The sequence below is a fragment of the Hypanus sabinus genome, chromosome 7, assembly GCF_030144855.1.
Source record: "Hypanus sabinus isolate sHypSab1 chromosome 7, sHypSab1.hap1, whole genome shotgun sequence".
In the NCBI taxonomy this organism is placed as follows: domain Eukaryota; kingdom Metazoa; phylum Chordata; class Chondrichthyes; order Myliobatiformes; family Dasyatidae; genus Hypanus; species Hypanus sabinus.
This window is the reverse complement of record NC_082712.1, coordinates 93,341,941-93,364,820: the sequence shown is the minus strand read 5'-3', so window position 1 is coordinate 93,364,820 and position 22,880 is coordinate 93,341,941. Positions and strand designations below refer to the sequence as shown.

The 22,880-nt window shown below is 48.9% G+C and overlaps 1 protein-coding gene across 2 annotated transcripts in view; it reads right to left on the bottom strand.

The window, feature by feature from the left end:
* wrap53 (WD repeat containing, antisense to TP53) overlaps nucleotides 1–22,434 on the bottom strand; it is a 44,339-nt gene extending 21,905 nt beyond the window's left edge. Inside the window, exons 1-4 of one of the 2 annotated variants that reach the window (XM_059975219.1) lie at nucleotides 22,313–22,434; nucleotides 20,085–20,276; nucleotides 17,020–17,618; nucleotides 447–545 (exon numbers count right to left, since the gene is read on the bottom strand). In XM_059975219.1, coding sequence (XP_059831202.1) covers nucleotides 447–545; nucleotides 17,020–17,438 — 518 coding nt within the window. In that variant the 5' untranslated portion in view covers nucleotides 17,439–17,618; nucleotides 20,085–20,276; nucleotides 22,313–22,434. Of the gene's footprint in view, nucleotides 1–446; nucleotides 546–17,019; nucleotides 17,619–20,084; nucleotides 20,277–22,228 lie in introns of both variants that reach the window. The other variant, XM_059975220.1, reaches the window with a different exon arrangement.
* Nucleotides 22,435–22,880: the final 446 nt, after the last annotated feature.

The window sequence follows — 22,880 nt, the reverse complement described above, 5'->3', positions numbered from 1 at the left end:
TCAGCTTGAAGCAGTCATGACTATTCTCCTCTGACCTCCTTCATTAACAAGGGACTTTTGCTCATAGAACTGCTCCGCACTGGATGATTTCTTGTTTCTTGTGCCACTCTCTGTAAACCCTAGAGACTGGTGTGTGTGAAAATCCCAGGAGATCAGCACTTTCTGAGATACCCAAACCAACCTGTCTGGCATCTCTGGTCGAAGTCACTTAGATCACATCATCCCCCTTCTGATGTCCGGTCTGAACATCTGAAACTCTTGACCATGTCCGCATGCTTTTATGCACTGAATTGATTGGCTGATCAGATATCTGCATTAACGGACCGCTGTGCAGATATACCTAATGAAGTGGCCACAGAGTGTAGTTTGGAGAGGTGGACTGGATTGGGGGGGGGGGGGGGGGAGAGAATGACCTTATAGGGTGGAGTTTCCTCTCAGCCGCTTACCACTTGCATCCTTTCAGGAAGTTTTCCGCCACGCCAGTGTACTCTTCCCAGGCGCCCACCAGGAACCGGGGCTCACCGCTAAAATCGTATTCAACCTGGCTGAATGCAGCAGAAACAATGAACTCAGTCACACTCCACTCGGTGAGAATACTTCCGGTAAACCACACCCCCACTCCCCAACCTGCCCCTGCTATCCATGGAGCTGTCTGTATGAAGTACAGTCAATTAAATCACCCAGAACTATGACGTTGCTTTGCCAACCGACGGTGTCTGAGGAGAACATCATGGGAATTACTGGTGGGCAGCAGACTCACCCAAGGTAGATGGTTGTGGGTTCGAAGCCTACCCCAACACCTGGAAGGCATGAGTACTGAAAATGCTCACCGAGTCAGGCAACATCTATGGAGAGAGAAACACAGTTAGTGTGTCAAGCTGATGACCTCTGGTTTCCTCTCCACAGACACTGCCTGAGGTGCTGAGCATTATTTTATACAGGTGCCCCCCGCTTTCTGAACGCTTGCTTTGTGCAACTTCGCCTTTATGAAAGACTTACATTAGTATCTGTTTTTGCTAACTGAAAGAGGACTCCTGCTTTTATGGAAAAAGTCGCCCGTTTTAAACTTGTGTTTACCCTGAGAAAGACAACCATGACTGTGAAACCTTGCGCGGGCAGCTGTGTGCGCATGCGTGTACGTGCCAATTTTTTTCTACAAATCGGTTTTGGCTCAATCTTCCTGATTCTGTTAAGTGAAACTAAGTATATACAATATTTCTACTTTCTATAGGCTGTGAATTTATCACATCATTCCTGCTTTTACTATATATTATATTATATATTGGTGTTATTTTAGGTTTTATGTGCTATTTGGTATGATTTGGTAGGTGATTTTTTTGGGTCTGGAAACGCTCAAAAATTTTTCCCATATAAATTAATGGCAATTGCTTCTTCGCTTTACATCATTTCAACTTATAAACGTTTTCATAGGAACGCTCTTCCTTTGGATAGCAGGAGGAACCTCCCACACGTGAAGTGTTTATGCTTTGGAATTAATCCAGGCCGATACCCCTGGTGGAATGCTGTACCTCCAGAGGCACTTCTTTTGGATGGGAATTTGTCAGCTGATGTGACCCCAAGATAGGCCGGGGGAGCTCTCCAACCAGAGACAACAGCCCCTCCCCCGGAGCAGGGATGAACAAAACAAGGTGGCATAGATTTGGTGTGGGGGGGGGGGGGGAGGAATCTGACAGTCAACATTGGCGGACATTTAAGACACTCTTAGACAGGCACATGGATCATAGAAAAATGGAGGGCTATGAAGTAAGAAAAGGTTAGATTGATCTTAGAGTAGGTTAAAAGGATGGTACAACACTGTGGGTCAAACGATCTATATTGTTTCTATGTTCTGTTTTCTCAAGATTTATTTATGTACTTTTCTTTTTTGAGATACAGTCGGAATAGGCCACTCCACCTCTTCAACCCACGCCACCCAGCAACCCCCGGTTTAATCCAAGCCTGATCACAGGACAATTTACGATCTACCATGGACTATGGAAGGAAACTGGAATACCTGGAGGAAGCCCATGTGGTCACAGGGAGAACATACAAACTCCTTGCAGGTAGCGGCAGGAACTGAACTCGGGTCACTGGTACTGTAAGATACTGTGCTAACCACTACCCTACCATGGTGGTGAGTACACAGAGTGAGCTCCCAAAGTAAGTGGCTTTGGCAGGTACAACACTATCACTTAAGTAGCACTTGGAGGGGTACATGTAGGGGGTGATCTCGGAGGGAAATGGGCTGAACAAATGAAATTGGGAGGAACAGGGTGCACTGTGATCAGTGTGGACAAGTTGGACCGAACTGCCTGTATACATGCTGTACTTGTCTGACGCCCTAATATCTCACCCCTTCGTTAACTGAAGCCCATGACCTGATCCTTAAAGTGGTGCCTGTGCGAGTTTGCCATGTGCAGACACATGCAAAGCCCCAAAGACTACATTTTAGGGTCACAAATCTCTAATATTTCAATAAGTGTGCATCAAAATTCGCTGTAAAACATTTTGGGACTCTGAAGTTATTAAAGGGCAGTATAAAGTGCCGAGTTTACCTCAACAAATGTTTCCCTCTCCCCCCCCTCCACGCAAGTAACCTAAAACAATTTACATTCCTAAACTTTCTCTTGGGCTCACTAAAAATAAAAATTGCCAGCTTAACCATTTCCAATTTTGCCAGAGCACTCACATGTAGGAACAGAATTAGGCCATTCGACCCATCATTTGATCATGGCTGATATGTTATCCTTCTCAACCCCATTCTCCTGCCTTCCCTCTGTAACCTTCGACACCATGATGAATCAAGAACCTGTGGCGACCCACTTTCTGCGCAGGCGAACTGGCTCACAAATAGCCAGTGCGCGGGGAGAGACTTTGGTAATGTACCTCTGATGTCATTTCCGCCCAGAGAGGGCGGGCGCTAGGGATTAAATGCCAGCACCGCGAAGTTTGAATAAACTAGTCTCGAAACGACTTACCGACTGTGTGTCGTTATTTCAGCGCTGTGTGAAGCACATCGCTACATTGGTGACCCCGACGGTCCAAACGGGATTTGGACCAAAGATGACTGACTCTTCATCTGTTCATGCAGTTTCGCTAAAACTGCCGATTTTCTGGAAGCTGCGACCTCGAGTATGGTTTAGCCAAGCAGAAGCCCAGTTCCAGATTTAGCAGATATCCTCTGATTCCACGCGTTACTACCATGTGGTGAATGTCCTTGACCAGGAGATGGCCGCCCAGGTTGCAGATTTCATACAGTCGCCCCAGGAAGAAGGCAAATATGAAGCATTCAAAGCACTGCTTATTGGGACCTTTGGCCTCTCATGGCGTGAGCAGGGTGCCCGCCTGCTTCACCTGGACGGTTTGGGAGACAGACTGCCGTCAGCATTGATGAACGAGATGCTGGCCCTGGCTGATGGACACAAGCCCTGCCTCATGTACGAGCAAGCGTTCCTAGAGCAACTGCCCGAGGACATACATCTGCTGCTGGCTGACGCAGATTTCAGCGACCCCCAAAATGTGGTGGCCCAAGTAGACATACTGTGGAAAGCCAAGAGGGAAAGTGTGGCGTCTGTCAGTCAGATTACCAGGCCACGTGCCCAACAGCGGGCCAGACCAGGCCCGGCAGGGGAGCACACACAACCCAGAGGCAGGAGTGAGGAGGCCAGTGAACAGTGGTGTATCTACACCAGCGGTGGGGCACAGAAGCCTGCCGTTGTCACCCGCCCTGCAAAGGCCAGCAGCCGCTAATGACTATGGCGGATGGCCACCAGGTCAGCCTCTTGTACGTCTGGGACAAACAGTCGGGACGCCGCTTCTTGGTCAACACCGGAGCGGAGATCAGTGTCTTGCCCCCGACGGGGTACAACACCCGCAACAGGAAGCCAGGACCCACCCTGAGGGCCGCAAATGGCAGCACGATACGGATCTACGGCACCCGCACAGTGTAGCTGCAGTTTGGCGCCAGCCAGTTCATATGGGACTTCACACTGGCCACGGTGGCCCAACCACTCCTGGGGGCGGACTTCTTGCGAGCTCACAGCTTGCTGGTCGACTTGCAAGAGAAAAGACTGGTACATGCCGAGACTTTCCAGACATTCTCCCTGGGTGAAGCCAAGTTGCCAGCCCCACACCTGGACTCCATCACGCTGTCAGACAACAAATTCACCAGAATCCTGGCGGACTTTCCATCGATTCTGGCACCGCAGTTCACGGCAACCATGCCCAGACACAGGGTTCAGCACCACATTCCAACCCAGGGACCACCCCTCCACGTCCGTGCACGAAGGCTCCCCCTGGAAAAGCTCCGCCTGGCGAAGGAGAAGTTCAAGAAAATGGAGGAACTGGGGATCGCACGGAGGTACAACAGTCCATGGGCCTCCCCCCTGCACATGGTGCCCAAAGCAGCCGGGGTTTGGAGACCATGCGGCGACTACCGCAGACTGAACGAGGCTACAACTTCAGACCGGTACCCCGTGACTTTGCAGGACTTTGCAGCAAACCTGCATGGGGCAAGAATATTTTCCAAAGTAGACCTCATCTGGGGTACCATCAAATCCCGATGCACCCTGAAGACATCCCCAAAACAGCACTCATCACCCCGTTCGGCCTGTTCGAGTTCCTCCGAATGCCGTTCGGCCTGAAGAATGCCACACAGACGTCCCAGCGGTTAATGGACGTGGTGGGACGCGACCTGGACTTTGTGTTCATCTATTTGGACGACATCCTTATATCCAGCAGTAGTCGCCAGAAGCATCTGTCCCACCTCCGCCAGCTCTACTCCTGCCTGAGTGATTTCGGCCTCACGATCAACCCGGCCAAATGCCAGTTCGGTCTCGATACCATCAACTTCCCGGGCCACAGGATTACCAAAGACGGGGCAACACCTCTGCCCGCCAAGGTAGACGCGATTCACCACTTTGCTCGGCCCAACACGGTCAAAGGCCTGCAGGAGTTCGTTGGTATGGTGAACTTCTACCACCGTTTCCTCCCCTCAGCAGCCCGTATCATGCGCCCTTTGTACACCCTGATGTTGGGTAAAGGCAAGGACATTACTTGGGACGAGGAGGCTGCGGCCGCTTTCGTTAAAGCCAAGGAAGCCTTGGCAGATGCTGTGATGCTGGTGCACCCCAGAACAGACTTTCTGACCGCACTCACGGTGGACGCATCCAACACAGCAGTTGGTGGGGTGCTGGAGCAGCTCATCGAGGGGCGCTGGCAACCCCTGGCGTTCTTCAGCAAGCACCTACAACCACCCGAACTCAGGTACAGTGCTTTCGACCAGGAGCTGTTGGCACTGTATCTGGCAATCCGGCATTTCAGGTAGAAGGCAGGCCATTCACCGCATTCACGAACCACAAATCGCTGACCTTCGTGTTCACGAAGGTGTCCGATCCCTGGTCGGCTCGCCAGCAGTTACATCTGTCCTACATATCCGAGTACACGGCAGACATCCAACGTGTCTTGGGAAAGGACGATGTTGTGGCGGATGCACTCTCCAGACCAGCTGTCCAGGCCCTGTCCCTGGGGGTGGACTATGCAGCACTGGCGGAGGCGCAGCTGGCAGACGATGAGATGCCCAGCTACAGGACCGCAGTCTGGGGTTTACATCTGCAGTACTTTCTCGTAGGCCCAGGTGAGAGGACCCTCCTGTGTGAAGTGGCTACCGGCTAATCTCGCCCCATTGTCCCAGCAGCCTGGAGGTGGCGAGTTTTTGACTCCATACACTGTTTGGCGCACCCATCTATCAGGGCAACCATCTGGCTGGTCTCCAGCAAGTTCGCGTGGCACGGACTTCACAAGCAGGTCGGTGAATGGGCAGGAACGTGCGCGCAGTACCAAACAGCCAAGGTGCAGCAGCACACTAAAGCCCCACCGCAGCAGTTTGAACCCACCCACCGGAGGTTCGACCACATTCATGTGGATATTGTGGGCCCCCTACCAGTGTTCCGAGGAGCACGGTTCCTCCTAACTACGGTAGACCGGATCACGAGGTGGCCAGAGGCGGTCTTGCTCACCGATACATCTGCCGATTCCTGCGCCCAAGCACTGGCTGCAGCCTGGGTAACACATTTCGGGGTACTGGCCCACATTACCTCCAAAAGAGGCGCCCAGTTCATGGCCAATCTGTTGGGAACGCAGCTACACCACACTACTGCCTACCACCCACAGTCAAACAGACTAGTGGAACGCTTCCACCGTCACTTGAAGTCGGCTCTCATGGCCCGCCCGAGAGGACCTAACTGGGTGGACAAGCTTCCTTGGGTCCTGTTTGGAATTCGCACAGCACCCAAAGAGGATCTGCATGCCTTGTCGGCCGAGTTGGTGTACGGCGCACCCCTGGCCGTCCCAGGAGAGTTCATACCAGCCCCAAGGGGGCAAGGGGAAGAACCCGCAGCAGTCCTGGACAGACTATGCGAAAGGCTCGGCAACCTGGCCCCCATGCCGACTTCACAGCACAGACGGACCCCGACCCATGTACCCAAAGACCTGCAGGACTGTAAGTTTGTGTTTGTACGAAGGGGCGGACACCGGGCGCTGCTACAGCGGCCGCACGAGGGGCCGTTCAAGGCGATCAGGAACAATGGGTCCACATACGTTCTGGACATTGGGGGGAGAGAGGAGGTTTTCACGGTGGACCGACTCAAACCAGCCCAGGTGGACTAGGCGCAGCCGGTTGAGGTTCAGGCACTGCGGTGCAGAGGCAGACCTCCCAAACTGAGGCTGATCCACACTGTGGACATTGGGGGGTGTATCGCCGGTTCTGGAGGGGTGGGGGGGGTTTATGTGACGACCCACTTTCTGCGCAGGCGAACCAGCTCACAAATAGCCAGCGCGCAGGGAGAGACTTTGGTAATGCACCTTTGACGCCATTTCCGCCCAGAGAGGGCGGGCGCTAGGGATTAAATGCCAGCGCAACGAAGTTTGAATAAACTAGTCTTGAAACGACTTACCGACTGCGTGTCATCTCTAGCTCTGTACATCGCTACAAACCTATCAACCTCTGCTTTAAATACACCCACTGACTTGGCCTCCACAGCCACCTGAGGCAATGAATTCCACAGATTCACCACCCTGTCTACAGAAATCCCTCATCCGTCCATCTATTCTGAGGCTATGCCCTCTGGTCCGAGACACCTCACAGAAGGAAACATCCTCTGAATGTCCACTGAAAGTTCAAAGTACATCTATTATCAAAGTAGGTATACTATATACAACCCTGAGATTTGTCTCCTTTCAGGCAAACACGAAACAAAGAAACCAAAGAAAAATAAACTGTCAAACACCCAATTTGCAGAAAAAAAACAAATTGTGCAAACAATAAATAAGCAAGTGACATTCAGAACTGAAGTTCACGAAAGTGAGTCCACAGCCACAAAGCCAGTCACAGTCAATCCGTTAGTTGCAGGCCACAGCCTTAGTTCTGTGCAGAGATGAATACACCTTCCAGAGCAGTGAGCTGAACACCGGCCCGGACTTCGCCTCCAGCCCCAACACCCTAACCTTTTCAAATCTGGTCTGCTACTTAAATCGGCCAATCCTCTGATCATTCCTTGCTCTCGGACCTGGGTCCTGTTGGCTCGATCCAGCCCATTCTCGACCTTTCCCATCTGACCTGGCGCTTAATTCAACCAAACAGTGGGTTCTTCCTCGCTCTCCATCCAGGGCCCTTCCGCCTAACTGGCTTGCCTCAGTCTCCAAAGTCTGCTCTAGCAATGGCCAAACACTGAGTCATTCCCCACTCTCGGGCCCAAGCCTGGGCCGTTGCCTCGATCCGGCCCATCTGCACGACGACGAAAATGTTCTGCACTTCCAGATTCCAGTTCACACTGCAAAAATGCCATGTCATACAGGTGATTTAAAACTCAACTCGAAAGGTAAGTTAGAGGCCATTGCTTGCAGTGATTGCTTTTTTGAGGAAAAAGTGTGCTTAATGAAGTAATAGTTGTGTTCTCTGCCAGCAAGTCGTCACTGTGTTTCACTAGCACCATCTTAAACCATCTACCTAAGGAAGCCTTTCAATATTTGGTAGGTTTCAATGAGATCCTCTCTCATACTCCAGCAAGTATAGACATAGAGCCATTAAATGGAAGGGAAGGAGACAACTGGCAGCATTCTACAATTATTCACTGGGTCTCGAGTAGAGAACTGCCTGAGTACTTCAAGATGGAGCCAAGGGTGATAAGATCATATTACGAGGAGTGAGCAGACATAGAAACTAATACACAATACAGGCCCTTTGGCCCACAAAACTGTGCTGAACATGTCCTTACCTTAGAACTACTTACACTTACCCTTAGCCCTCTGTTTTTCTAAGCTTCATGTAGCCATCCAAGGAGTCTCTTAAAAGACCCTATCGTTTCCGCCCCCACCACTATAACCAGCAGCCCTTTCCACGCACTCACCACTCTCTGCGTAAAAAAACTTACCCCTGACATCTCCTCTGTACCTTCTTCCAAGCAGCTTAAAACTGTGCCCTCTTGTGTTGGCCATTTCAGCCTTGGGAAAAAGCCTTTGACTATGCACGTGATCAATGCCTCATTATCTTGCACACCTCTTTCAGGTCATCTCTCATCCTTTTGCTTCAAGGACAAAAGGCCAAGTTCACTCAAGCTATTGTCATAAGGCATGCTCCCTGATCAAGGTAAATCTCCCTTGCACCCTTTCTATGGTTTCCATATCCTTCCTGTAGTGAGGCGATCAGAACTGAGCACAGTATTCCAAGTGGGGTCTGACCAGGGTCCAATATAGCTGCAACATTACCTGTCGGCTCTTAAACTCAATCCCACGATTGATGAAGGTGAATGCACCATATGCCTTCTTAACCACAGAGTCAACCTGCGTAGCAGCTTTAAGTGTCTGATGGACTCAGACCCCAAGATCCCTCTGATCCTCCACACTGCCAAGAGTCTTGCCATTAATGCTTAATTCTGCCATCATATTTGACGTAATAAAATGAACCACTTCACACTTATCTGGGTTGAACTCCATCTGCCACTTCTCAACCCAGTTTTGCATCCTATCAATGTCCCATTTTAACCTCTGACAGCCCTCCACACTGTCCACAACACCCCCACCTTTGTGTCATTAGCAAATTTACTAACCCATTCCTCCACTTCCTCATCCAGGTCATTTATAAAAATCACAAAGAGTGGGGGGGGGGGGTCCCAAAACAGATCCCTGAGGCACACCACTGCTCACCAGCCTCCATGCAGAATATGACCCACTTACAAACACTCTTTGCCTTCTGAGGGCAAGAAGTTCTGGATACACAAAGCAATGTCCCCTTGGATCCCATGCCTCCTTACTTTCTCAATAAGCCTTGCATGGGGTACTTTATCAAATGCCTTGCTGAAATCCATATACACTACATCTACTGCTCTTCCTTCATCAATGTGTTTAGTCACATCCTCAAAAAATTCAATCAGGCTCGTAAGGCACGGCCTGCTTTTGACAAAGCCATGCTGACTATTCCTAATCATATCATGCCTCTCCAAATGTTCATAAATCCTGCATCTCAGGATCTTCTCCATCAACTTACCAACCACTGGAGTAAGACTCACTGGTCGATAATTTCCTGGGCTATCCCTACTCCTTTCTTGAATAGGGGAACAACATCCACAACCCTCCAATCCTCTGGAACCTCTCCTTCCTCATTGATGATGCAAAGATCATCGCCAGAGACTCAGCAATCTCCTCCCTCACTTCCCACAGTAGCCTGGGTTACATCCTGACTGGTCCCAGTGACTTATCCAACTTGATGCTTTCCAAAAGCTCTAGCACATCCTCATCTTTAATATCTACATGCTCAATCTTTTCAGTCTGCTGTAAGTCATCCCTACAATCGCCAAGATCATTTTCCATTGTGAATACTGAAGCAAAGTACTCATTAAGTACCTCTGCTATCTCCTCCGGTTCCATACACACTTTTCCACTGTCACACTTGATTGGTCCTATTCTGTCACGTCTTATCCTCTTGCCCTTCACATAAGAAAAGAGAGACTCGAGTGATGGGCCAAACTGCCTCTTCTTGTGCCTTGCATCTTGTTTGTTTACTGCAGCCATCTGCCAATGCCAGGGCTACGAGTGTTTAATGGAACAACGATCTAGTGTTGAGCAGTATCAACTTGTCACAAATATGAAGCCTGCACGTCATCAGTGGAGTGACGCTGGGCGCTGGCCAGGGGGTGAACAGAACGTGCTCTCTTTGCAGGCCTTACAGGAGGGCCCTCTCAGAGATGGTTGGCTGGGAAACTGAGTGAACTTTCCAGAGATCAGGCTCCACTCTCCATCTGGATGACTGACAACCTATTACATTATAACCAGGCAGCACAGAAACTTGGGCACTTCAACCCATCTAATCCACGATGATCGTCAAATATCCATATAAACCTTCTCCCATCGACTCCCCCCCACCTCCTCAATCTAACAGTCTCCTACATACCAGGGACGATTTACACCATCCATTACCCTATCACCTCCAACTTGGGAGGAAAGAGGAGCATGTATAGAAAGAACCATAGGGTCATTGTTGAATGTACAAATTACGTCAAAAGATGGTGTGCAGTTACAGTTGCCACTCTGGCTCCAACCAGTGGTGAAATTGCTTGTCCTGTTCATCTTTTCTATGACTGAAAAACACGACTGAACATTGAGAACACTAAAATCTGCAAGTCTACCTTGCTAGCAAGTGAAATAATGAAGGTGCTGCCAAGTTACGTATAACCACATGGAGTGGTACCACAGCGTATTACAGCTACACAGGGAAGTGTCGTCAGAAGCAGTGAGCTTGAAAGCAGAAGCATGGCATGCCAGTATTAAATTGAGACTCAAAGCCGACCTCTGTAGGCCTGCACTCCTGTCAATTCTACTTGCTAACTCTCATTTCTGGAAAATAAACTGGATTACTGGTCTGCGTCTGAACCAGATGAGGGACTGTTGCATACTTGGCTTCAAGACACCATTCCAGACTCGGCCACCCAGCCAGAAGGCCTAATCCCCTTTTGAGCAGACAGAAATGCCGTAACCTTCGGCAAACCACGTCAAGGAGATCAATAAGAACTGGTGGGTGAACGCTGAGGTATATTAATGGCCCACTGCTCACCGCAGATAGAATTTTTAATGGTGAAGTGCAGGCCATTCTACTTATCGAGGGAGTTCACTGCCATTGCCATTTTTGCTGTTGACATCCACAACCAGCTCCCCCGCCCCCCCCCCCCCCCCAACCCGGTCCTAGTGCCAGAGAAACTTTGCAGGAGCTCTGCAGCAGAATCTGCAACCTCAAAACCACTCACCCTGATCCTGCCTTCATTGTTACTGGTGACTTCAACCATGTCAACTTAAAAACAGTCCTGCCACAGCTCTACTTGCATGTCAACTTCACAAACAGAGGACAAAATATAGTACATACCAATGCTCTTGGAGCCTACAAGGCTATCCTCCACCCTCACCCTAGATTCCCAGACCACATACCCATTTTGCTAATCCCTGCGTACAGAGCACTGGCTAAATGAGCCAAATCAGTTCACAGGGAGAACAGGACCTGGCCGGAAGGTGCAGCAGGACTGCTTTGAAAGCAGAGACTGGAGCATATTCAGGGAGGTGGTTACCCACCATTGACACATCAACATTAATGAATAGACGGAATTGGTAACTGGCTACATAGGAAAGTGCACTGAGGACGTTGACGTGATTAAACACTACAGTGCCAGGGAAAACCAGAGACCATGGCTGACTGAAGAGGTTTGTGCACTGCTTAAGGATCAGGATGTTGCCTTTAAATTGGTGGGGGGGGCGGGTACAGGATGATTCCAAGGTCAGCAAGAGCCGCACTCTCCTGTGTTATCAGGAAGGCAAAGCACAAGTACGCACGGAAAATCCACAGACACCTTTGTGACACTGGGGACACTCGGCACATGTGGCAAGGTGTACAAACTATAACCCATTACAAGTCCACCCTGCATGTCAACTACAGCAACACACATCTTTCTGATAGGCTGAATGCTTTCTATGCATGATTTGATTAATTGAATGATGGGACATCGAGGAAAACCTCCTCTCTTCCTGAGGAACCGGCACCCTGTCTGGCTGCAGCCGAGGTGAGGATGACCACTCAAACCTATCCTCTGATGATGCCATAGCCTTGGCCCTCCTCTCCATCCTGACCCATCGAGAGAACAGTGCCTCACACGTCAGGTTGTTGTGCACCGACTTCCGCTTGATGTTTAACATGATCACCCTTCTTTGGGACCGAACACCCCTCTCTGTAAATTGGACCTCTTGACGGAGAGACCCCAGCCAGTCTGAGTTAGCAGCAGCATCTCAGGCTCCGTCACACTGAGGGTTGTGTGCTTAGTCTCTGCTGCTTTTCACACTGCTGACTCAGATTCACCAAGTTCCATGATGATACGACAGTGATGAGAGAACATACAGAGAGGTGGTAGACAGACTTGTCAAATGGTGCAAGAACGACAATTTAAGTTTCAACGTAGACAAAAGAGTTAATTGTGGACTTTGGGAAGGTGCAGGTCGACTACTCTCCATTGCACATCAATGGCTCCAACATGGAGAAAGAGGAGGGCACAAAGTTCCTTGGTGTGTACCTAACAAACAATCTACAACACAACATCCCCTCACTACTCAAGAAGGCACAGCAGTGTCTACAGTTTCAGAGGAGATTGAGGTATGCAAGGCTCCCTGCCCCATTCTAACAACTTTCTACAGGAGCACCATCAAAAGTGTCCTGTCTGGCTGCATCATTGTGTGGTACGGAAGCTGCAAGGCTTCGGACCACAAGACCTTACCCCGAGAGGATCCCACCCCTCTACTTGTGACATTTACTGGGACGAAGGGCCCAAAGCATTGTTGAGGATCTCTACCACCCATCCCACAATCTCTTTGACTCACTGCCGCCAGAAAGGAGGTACAGAAGCATCAGGACTAGTTGTCAGCTTCCTCCCTCAGGCTGCGAGACAACGAATACCCTGTTACCACCAGATTTTATCACTAAGACAACGAGCTGTTTATGGTTTACCTGTGCTGCGCTTTAATACATGCAATTTTAATTATATTTTATTTATATATTCATAGTATAATATTTTGACATATGTGCTGTGCATGATACATGTTGTGCAGGTGCAACATAGTGCAGAGCAACGTTGTTTCATTTGGTAGTACACAGTATATGTAGTCAGATAACAATATACTTGAACTTGAAACCCCAGGCAGAGAGCAACAGACACCAGGATCGAAAGCTGCAAGGTACAGTAGAATAGCGGTGATCATAATGCTATTACTATCAGGATTTAATTTTTGGTTGCCATCTGTCAGGACCTTTTACATTCTTCCCGTCACCGTGTGGGTTTCATAGTTCAAAGTAGAATTATTATCCAAGTACATACACATCACCGTATACAACCCTGAGATTCATTTTCTTGCAGGCATACTCAATAAATCCAAGAAACACATTACAATCAGTGAAAGACCGCACCACCAGGATGGACAAACAACCAACGTGGAAAAGACAACAAACTGTGCAAATTTAAAAGAAAGAAATAATAATATAGGCATCCGTTAGTCTCCTGAGACCATGGATTTGCGCCTTGGAAGGTTTCCAGGGCACAGGCCTGTATAGGAGACTGACAGTTGCCCAAGCTGCAAGCCTTCCCCTCTCCACGCCACCGATGTTGTCCAAAGGAAGGGCAATAGGACCCAAACAGCCTGGCACCGGTGACGTCGCAGAGCAATGTGTTGCTAAGTGCTTTGCTCAAGGACATAACACGCTGCCTCAGCTGAGGGTCGACCCACTGACCTTCAGATCACTAGACCGATGCCTTATCCACTAGGCCACGCGCCAACAACAATAATATACAAATAAGCAATAAATATCAAAAACATGAGATGAAGAGTCCTTGAAAGTGAGTCCACTGGTTGTGGGAAAAAGTCAGTGATGGGGCGAGCAAAGTTATCCCCTCTGGCTTAACAGCCTGATGGTTGAGGGCTAATAACTGTTCCTGAGCTTGATGGTGTGAGTCATCAGACTCCTGTACCTTCTTCCTGATGATAGCAACGAGATGAGAGCATGTCCCAGGTGGTGGAGTCCTTCATGATGCATACTACATTCATGTGATGCTCTGTGTAGGTGCGCTCAATGATGGGGAGGCCTCTACCTGTGAAGGAACGGGCCGTATCCACTACTTCCTCCCTTACCCCCACCTTCAAACTTTTTATCCAGTCCTGAAGAAGTGTCTCGGCCCAAAATGTCAACTGTTTATTCTTTTCCATCATTCTGCCTGGCCTGCTGAGTTCCTCCAGCATTTTGTGTGTGTTGGTTGAATTTCCAGCATCTGCAGATTTTCTTGTGCTTGTGTTCCACTACTTTTTGCAGCAAAATCTGTTCCAGGGTGTTGGTGTTTCCATACCAGGCCATGATGCAGTCAATGTACTCTCCACTACAGAGGTTTGCCAAAGTTATGTCATGCCAAATCTTTTCAAACTTCTAAGCAGAGGCACTGCCATGCTTTCTTCGCAATGACACTTGTGTACTGGGCTGAAGATATACCTTCTGAAATAACAGAATTTATTTACGAGGGATTTGAAGTTAATGACCCTCTCCACCAGTGAGGACTGGCTCACGGACCTCCAGCTTTCTCCTCCTGGTCAATAAGCAGCTGCTTGGTTTTGCTGAAGTAGTGTAGAGGTGATTGTGTCACCACTCAGTCAGGTTTTCAATTTCCCTCTCAAATGTTGAATCATCTCGTATGATTTTGCCAACAACAGTGGTGTTTTCAGCAAACTTAAATATGGCATTGGAGCATTCTGACTTAGCCACTCAGTCAGAAGTGTAAAGTGAGTGGAGCAGGGGGCTGAACACACAGCCTTGTGGCTCACCTGTGATAATGGAGATCGTGGAGATGTTGTTGCCAACTGGGGTCTGCAAGTGAAGAAATCGAGGATCCAATTGTATAAGGAGGTATTGAGGCCAATGTCATGGAGCCTATTGATTCTGAAGGGATAACAGTACTGAACGCCAAGCTGTAGTTGATAAAAAGCATCCTGATGTATGCAGCTTTGCTGTCCATATTTTCCAGGGTTGAGTGATGAGCCAATGAAGTGGCATCCGTTGTGCCGGCAGGCAAATTGGAGTGGCTCCAAGTCACTTCTCAGGTAGGAGTTGTTACGCTTCATCTCTGTGAATGTAAGTGTACTGGGTGAAAGTCCTCGAAGCAGCTTACCATGGCCTGCTAAGGCACCTGTATAACTGAAGCCTGCTTGAAGCAGGTGGATACCTCAGACTGCTGAAATGAAAGATTAAAGACATCAATGAACACTCCAACCAGTTGATCAGCACTGGTCTTCAGTACTTGACCAGGTACCCCATCTGGGCTGGATGTTTTCCATGGATGCCCTCATGTTGGCCAGAATCTGAAATCACAGGGTCATCAAAAGCTCTGGGAATTCATGAAGATTCATCCATGTTCTGCCAAGGGCTCTGGTTTCCTCCCACATTCCAAAGAAGCATAGGGTAGGGGTAGTGAGATGTGGCCATGTTATGTTGGTACTGGAAGCATGGAGACACTTGTGGGCTCCCCCAGCCCCCAGCACAATCATCAGACTGTGTTGGTTGTTCACGCAATTGATGCATTTCACTGTCTGGATGTACAGGGCACATAAAGCTGATCTTTAATCTGGGGTAGCAATGCCATCCATAAAGAAAATGGTGATTGGTCTGTGTAATGCGTTTTCTCAGAAACACTACAGCTGAATGTAGACTGTAAGATGCAGGAGTACAAGTTAGCCATTCGGCCCACTGAGTCTGCTCCACCACTGGATAATTTCTTCCCCAGAATTCTCCCACGTTCTCCGACAACCCTTAACTAATCAAGAACTTATCAATCTCCACCTATATTACACCCAGAATATTTCTGGAACATACATTGCACGTACATATAATACACACACACTCACTCCAGTGGCCACTTTGTAAGGTGCCTCCTGTACTTAATGAAGTGGCCACTGAGTATAATTTCATGGTCTTCTGCTGCTTTAGTCCACCCACAGAACTGCCGCCACTGGATGTTTATTGATTTTCGTACCATTCTCTATGAACTCTAGAGCAGGCATTCCTTACCTTTTTTATGCCATGGACCCCTACCAACAACCACAGGGCCAGTGGACCCCAGGTTGAGCACCCCTGCTCTAGCGACTGTTGTGCATGAAAATCCCAGGAGATCAGTAGCTTCAGAGATACTCAAACCACCCCGTCTGGCACTAGCAATCCTTCTCTGTTCAAAGTCACCTAGATCACATTTCTTCATCGTTTTGACGTTTGGTCTGAATAACAACTGAACCTCTTGACTATGTCTGCATGCTTTTATGCAACTGAGTTGCTGCTACGTTATTGGCTGATTAGATATCTGTATTAATGTAAAGGTGTACCTAATAGGCAACTCATGTTGCTGGGATATGGGTCTCAAAGGGAACGTGCACATTTTTTTAATACACACACTCTAAATACTGGATCCTGGAAAACATGCACATTCCAGTGAACTGAAGGGACAAACTACGTGTGAACATTCACCTTCTCTGCCGTCAACATCGGGATTAGAGTCATGCATATCATTCTCTCCACCTTCCTGTCATCTTCCCCAAGACTCCAACCCTCACCCTCACCGTAGCAGGTCAGGGACCTGGAGAACAAGCAAATTCCCAGAGAACTGAAGGAAAGAGAAAAGTTGAGTGTGAACATTCACCCTCTCTGACATCGACCTCAAGATTAGTCAGGAGCACAGTAATAGACTCCATTGATTCCATGCCAACCATTACCTACCCATCCCATTCTATTGTCCCCACCTTCCTGTCATCTACCCCCACACTCTACCCCTCACCCACACACTGGAGGGGTAGTTTACAACCCATAATCCCCGCACGTTGTTGGTATGTGTGAGGGACCGGATCACCTGGGGAAGACCCATGTAGTCAAGGGGAGGATGGTGCGATTCTTTACCACGAGTTACTTACTAGTAAACGCTGTTCCCTTCCACACACTGCTCTGTGTCACCCGCTGACATCGTCTCAGCCTCAGCCTTGCCATTTCCGCCCAACCACTGGGGCTGATCCTGGACTTCATTCACCCCACCCTCTGTCACCAAGAGCTGTACGTCCTCGCCTGCCAAGGGTTGGCCCAGCTCAGAGGTTACTTCAGGGCTGGGGGCTGCTGGGAGGTCCAAGGGCACTAAGGTGCTGTCTACTTCCGGCCGCTCCCCAGGGTCAGAGGTCAGAGTGAGGTCACCACCCTCAGCGAGAAGCGGGGATCCATTACCGCTCTCCAGCTTCGCAGACTTTGCCAGGGGCTCCTCCTCGCAGGTCTGGCTTTTGGGCGCACCCAGCGGGTTGGAGTCATGCCCATCCTCGGGCTCCCCTGTGCCATCCGCATTCATGGTTCTTGCCGCGGTCAGATCCCTTCGGTGCTACAAGGGTAACGCTTTTTAAAGTTCTTGGATCGCTTTCTGGAGGCCGTGTGCTGATAGACTGTGGAGACCTTGTGCCGAGGCACCGTATTCATCACAACAGACGATGGGGGTTGAACCGTCTCGGCACTGGACTGAAGCAGCAGGCAGCTGGGGACAATACACATTCAGTCAGAGTACCCCCGAGACCCACAATTTTCAAATACAATTAGAATCAGGTTTATTACCAATGACGTACACTCAGTAGCCACTTAATTAGGAGTAGGAGTAGAACCTGATGCAGTCTTCTGCTATTGTAGTGCATCCACTTTAAGATGCAACGTGTTGTGCATACAGAGATCCTACTCTGCACGCCACTACTGTTGGCTTCCTGTCAGCTTGACGCAGTCTGGCCATTCTCCTCTGACCCCTCTCATTAACAAGACATTTTTGCCCTCAGAGTTGCTGCTCGCTGCATGCTTTTTCTTTGTTTTTTGCACCCTTCTCTGTAAACTCCAGAGACTGCTGTGCGTGAACAACCTAGGAGATCAGTAGTTTCAGAGACACTCAATCCACCCTAATTTGACACCAACAATCATTCCACAGTCAAAGTCACTTAGATCATACTTCTTCCACATTCTGATGTTTGAACTGAACCGCTTGACCATGCTTTTATGCATTGGGTTGTTGCAACATGATGGGCTGATTAGATATTTGCATGAACGAGATACACGGGTGTACCTAATGAAGTGGCTACTGAATGTATGCCTTAAAATTTCATGCTTTACGGCAGTACAGTGGAAGACATTAAACATTTGTAATTGCTTTATTTAAAATAAGAAATATATTTTAAAAGTTAAGTAAATAACCAACAACCTAGCTTCTTATCAGGCATAGAAAGCACAGTGCAGGTAGTCAATAAAGTGCAAGAGCCACCACTAGGTAGAATTGGAGATCCAGAGCCTACTTTTAGTGCGTTGAGAGATGCGTTCGACAGTGTGGCACACCTCAAACTGACCACACTGTTGAAGGAAACAACTGAGGACAGGAAAGCCACAGTGGTCAGGTCTGTGGCACTGAGGCCCAGTGGGGAAGGGGAGCAAAGAGATGAACTGTAGTGAGAGGGGAGTCATTGGTCAGGATAACAGACAGGAGGTTCTGTGGATGAGAATGAGATTCCCGGATGGCTTGTTGCCTCCCAGGTGCCAAAATCAGGAACATCTTGATGAAGTCCGTAGCATTCTTAAGTGTGAGGGTGAGCAGCCAGAGGTCGTAAGTTGGACTAGGCCTTGGCTTTGTGGAAGAAGCCAGAGTTGTTGTAGTTGTTTGCCTCTCTGACTGCAGGCCCGTGACGAGTGGTGTGCCACAGGGATTGGAGCTGGGTCCGTTGTTGTTTAGCATCTGTGTCAATGATCTATTGACCATTGTGGTTAACTGGATGAACAAATTTGTGGATGACACCAAGACTGGGGCTGTAGGAGACAGTGAGGAAGACCATCAAAGCTTGCAGAGGGATCTGGACCAGCTGGAAAAATGGCAGATGGAATTTAATACAGGCAAGTGTGAGGTGCTACACTTTGGTAGGACCAACCAGGGTGGGTCTTCCAGTGAGCGGGAGGACACTGAGGAGTGCTGTAGAACAGAGGGGTCTGGAGGTACAGATCCATAGTTCCTTGAAAGTCGAGTCACAGGTAGACAGGGTCACACTGGCCTTCATAAATCAATGTATTGACTACAGGAGTGGGACGTTATGGTAAAATTGTGTAAGATGTTGGTGAGGCCTAATTTGAAGTATTATGTATAATTTTGGTCACCTACCTACAGGAAAGATGTAAATAAGACTGAGAGTATGGAGAAAGTTTACAAAAATGTTGCCAGTACTTGAGGACAAGAGCTGTAGCTAAAGGTTGAATAGGTCAGGACCCTTTATTCCCTAGAACATAGACATTTGAGGGGAGATTTGATAGAGGTGTACAAAATACTGAGTAGTATAGAGTAGATGCAAGTAGGCTTGTTCCACTTAGGTTGGGTGAAACTACAACTAGAGATCAGAGGTTAAGGACGAAAGATGAAATGTATAAGGGGAAACTTCTTCACTCAGGGTGGTGAGAGAGTGTGACAAGCTGCCAGCACAAGTGGTGGATGCATGTTTGATTTCAACATTTAAGAGAAATTTGGGTAGGTACACAGGTGGGAGGGCTATGGTCTGGGTGCAGGTCGATGGGGCTAAGCAGATTAAAGATGGGCTGAAGGGCATGATTCTGTGCTGCAGTGTCCTATGACTCTACGGTTGGTGAGTCCAATTCTAGCGGGCACAGATGCAAGGTGGGAAAGATTTAAAAGAGACCTGGGAGGTAGCTTCTTTCCACAGAGGACATGGCGTATTGCTGGAGAAAGTGGTCAAGGTGGGTACAATTGCAATATTGAGGAGGCATTTAGATAGGTACGTGGAGGGGAGGGGCTTGGAGGGCTTTAAGCTGAACACAGGCAGAAAATTTTAATACATGTAAATGTATATAGAGAATAAAATTGATCCTTGCAAATAAATCTCAAGATGATATGTACATGGTGGCATTCACATACTTGGAAAATAAATTTACCTTGATATCAACAACATAGGCCAAGACAAGTACTTACCCTCTGTGCCGAGCACAAGTGCGATGTCAGCAACAAGGAGATTCAGTCTAAGGAGCCTCTGTTTTCGTCAGACGAGGCAAATGTACAGAGAGTGAGAAACGATGATCTGATACTAGTGATCAGCTGCCACCAGCCACTTACGTTGGCAGGATCCTCCAGAAAGTAGCGCATTCATATCCTCTTATCTTTGCTCTTTAAAAGAAAGAGATTCAACTTAAGACTTTTTTTTATCAATGGCAGCCACAGTTGGGACAGGAATGTAAACAAGGTTTAGAATGAGAGGCAATGTATCCAACCCTTCAAAGGACAGATGGTGTCAGCTACTGCCTTCTGGCTCCCCTCTCACTCCTTCTCTTTGTCTATCCCCTCCCTCGTTGGTCCTCTCTTTCTTCCATGGTCAACCCTCTTCTTCAATCAATTGCCTGATTCATCCTGTTACCTCTTCCACCCATCACCTCCCAGCTTTTCAAATTATCCCCTTCCCCCACCTATCACCTACCAGCTTGTACTCCACCTCCACACCTTTTTATTCTGATGACTTCTCCCTTCCTTTCCAGTCCTGATGAAGGATCCTGACCCAAAATGTTAACTGATGTTGCCTAACCTGCTGAGTTCCTCCAGCATTTTTTTTTTGCTAGTAGAGAGAAGAACTAGGAAGTGAAGCTTTGAGGACTTAGGACCAAGAAACTTCTTAAATCAAAGAGGGCTGCTCAGCTTCTGAATTCTCCACTGGCAGAATGCCGGTTAAATATTGAGCCTGACACAAGTTTGAATCTCACCACAGAATCAGGGCAAGAAAAGTCAAGTAATTAACTGTGAGACAATATTGCAGAATCCAGAAAATAGCAAGTTGTTGTGAAACACAGAAAACCTACAGCACAATACAGGCCCTTCGGCCCACAAAGTTGTGCCAAACATGTCTCTACCTTAGAAATTACTAGGCTTACCCATAGCCCTCTATTTTACTAAGCTCCATGTACCTATCTCAAAGCCTCTTAAAAGACCCTATCGTATCCACCTCCACCTTTGCCAGCAACCCATTCCATGCGCTCACCACTCTCTGAGTAAAAAACATACCCCTGACATCTCCTCTGTACCTACTCCCAGCACCCTAAGCCTGTGCCCGCTCATGCCAGCCATTTCAACCCTGGGAAAAAGCCTTTGACTATACACGCGATCAATGCCTCTCATCATCTTGTACGCCTCTATCAGGTCACCTCTCACCCTCCGTCGTTCCAAGGAGAAAAGGCCAAATTCATTCAACCTATTCTCATAAGGCATGCTCCCCAATCCAGGCAACATCCTTGTAAATCTCCTCTGCACCCTTTCTATCGTTTCCACATCCTTCCTATAGTGATGAGACCAGAACTGAGCACAGTACAAGTGGGGTCTGACCAGCGTCCTATACAGCTGCAACAATACATCTCGGCTCCTAAATTCAGTTCCACAATTGATGAAGGCTAATACATCGTATGCCTTCTTAACCACAGAGTCAACCTGTGCAGCTGCTTTGAGGGTCCTACGGACTCAGACCCCAAGATGTCTCTGATCCTCCGCACTGCCAAGAGTTGCCATTAATTCTGCCATCATACTTGAACTACCAAAATGAACCACTTCACACTTATCTGGGTTGAACTCCATCTCCCACTTCTCAGTTTTCCTTCCTATCAATGAAGAACAGTGAGGGACGGTCTGTAAACTTTCTAATGTGAATGAGCTTAGATATGGTCCGGCAGACTGAGGGTAGGTGTCTCTCCCTCACATCAAAGCTAGTCCAGTACTGCCTCCTATTCCCAGATTAGGGGAGGATCCCAGCCCCCGCCCCTCTACAGGAAAGCTCCCTCCCCTTCAGATCCCTCCACAGGAGGAGGGCAAGCTCTCCCTACCATTGATGCCGAATGGGCGAGGGGGAGAGGTGATGATGCCTCCCTCTGAACCCCGATGGAGACTGAAAGTGGCCAGTCTCCCTCTTTAATCACCAGCTTAATGTGAAGGGTTGTACTCCAGGCTGAGAGAGGGAGGGATCTCCCTCTGATCCCAGGTTATAGGGAGAGGCCGCTTCCCTTTCCCTCTACAATGCCTGGGATACGGGGACGGTCTCCCTCTGCCTCAGCCGCACAGGCCGCGCACCCCCTATAACCCACGTTATCTTCCAGTTATGACGGTGCAGTTCCTCACGCCTCGCTGCTTCCCTCTCTCTACCGGTACCGGGGACGGAGCAGGCTTACTTTCTCTGTCCCGCTTCACACGACCGCCGCCATACCGCAGCGCCAGGCCAACGAGATCTCGGCGCTCTCGTGAGAAACTACGTTAGCTAGGCTCCGGTCTTCCACCAATCACCGACTCGTATCTCCTTCCCGCTCACGTCACCGGGTCTGGTGTAATCTACCCGGCAACGGAGAGCGACAGGTGTCAAATCTACCCGGCAACGGAGAGGGACAGGTCAAATCTACCCGGCAACGGAGTGGGACAGGTGTAATCTACCCGGCAACGGAGAGGGACAGGTCAAATCTACCCGGCAACGGAGAGGGACAGGTCAAATCTACCCGGCAACGGAGAGGGACAGGTGTAATCTACCCGGCAACGGAGAGGGACAGGTCAAATCTACCCGGCAACGGAGTGGGACAGGTCAAATCTACCCGGCAACGGAGTGGGACAGGTGTAACCTACCCGGCAACGGAGAGGGACAGGTCAAATCTACCCGGCAACGGAGTGGGACAGGTGTAATCTACCCGGCAACGGAGAGGGACAGGTCAAATCTACCCGGCAACGGAGTGGGACAGGTGTAATCTACCC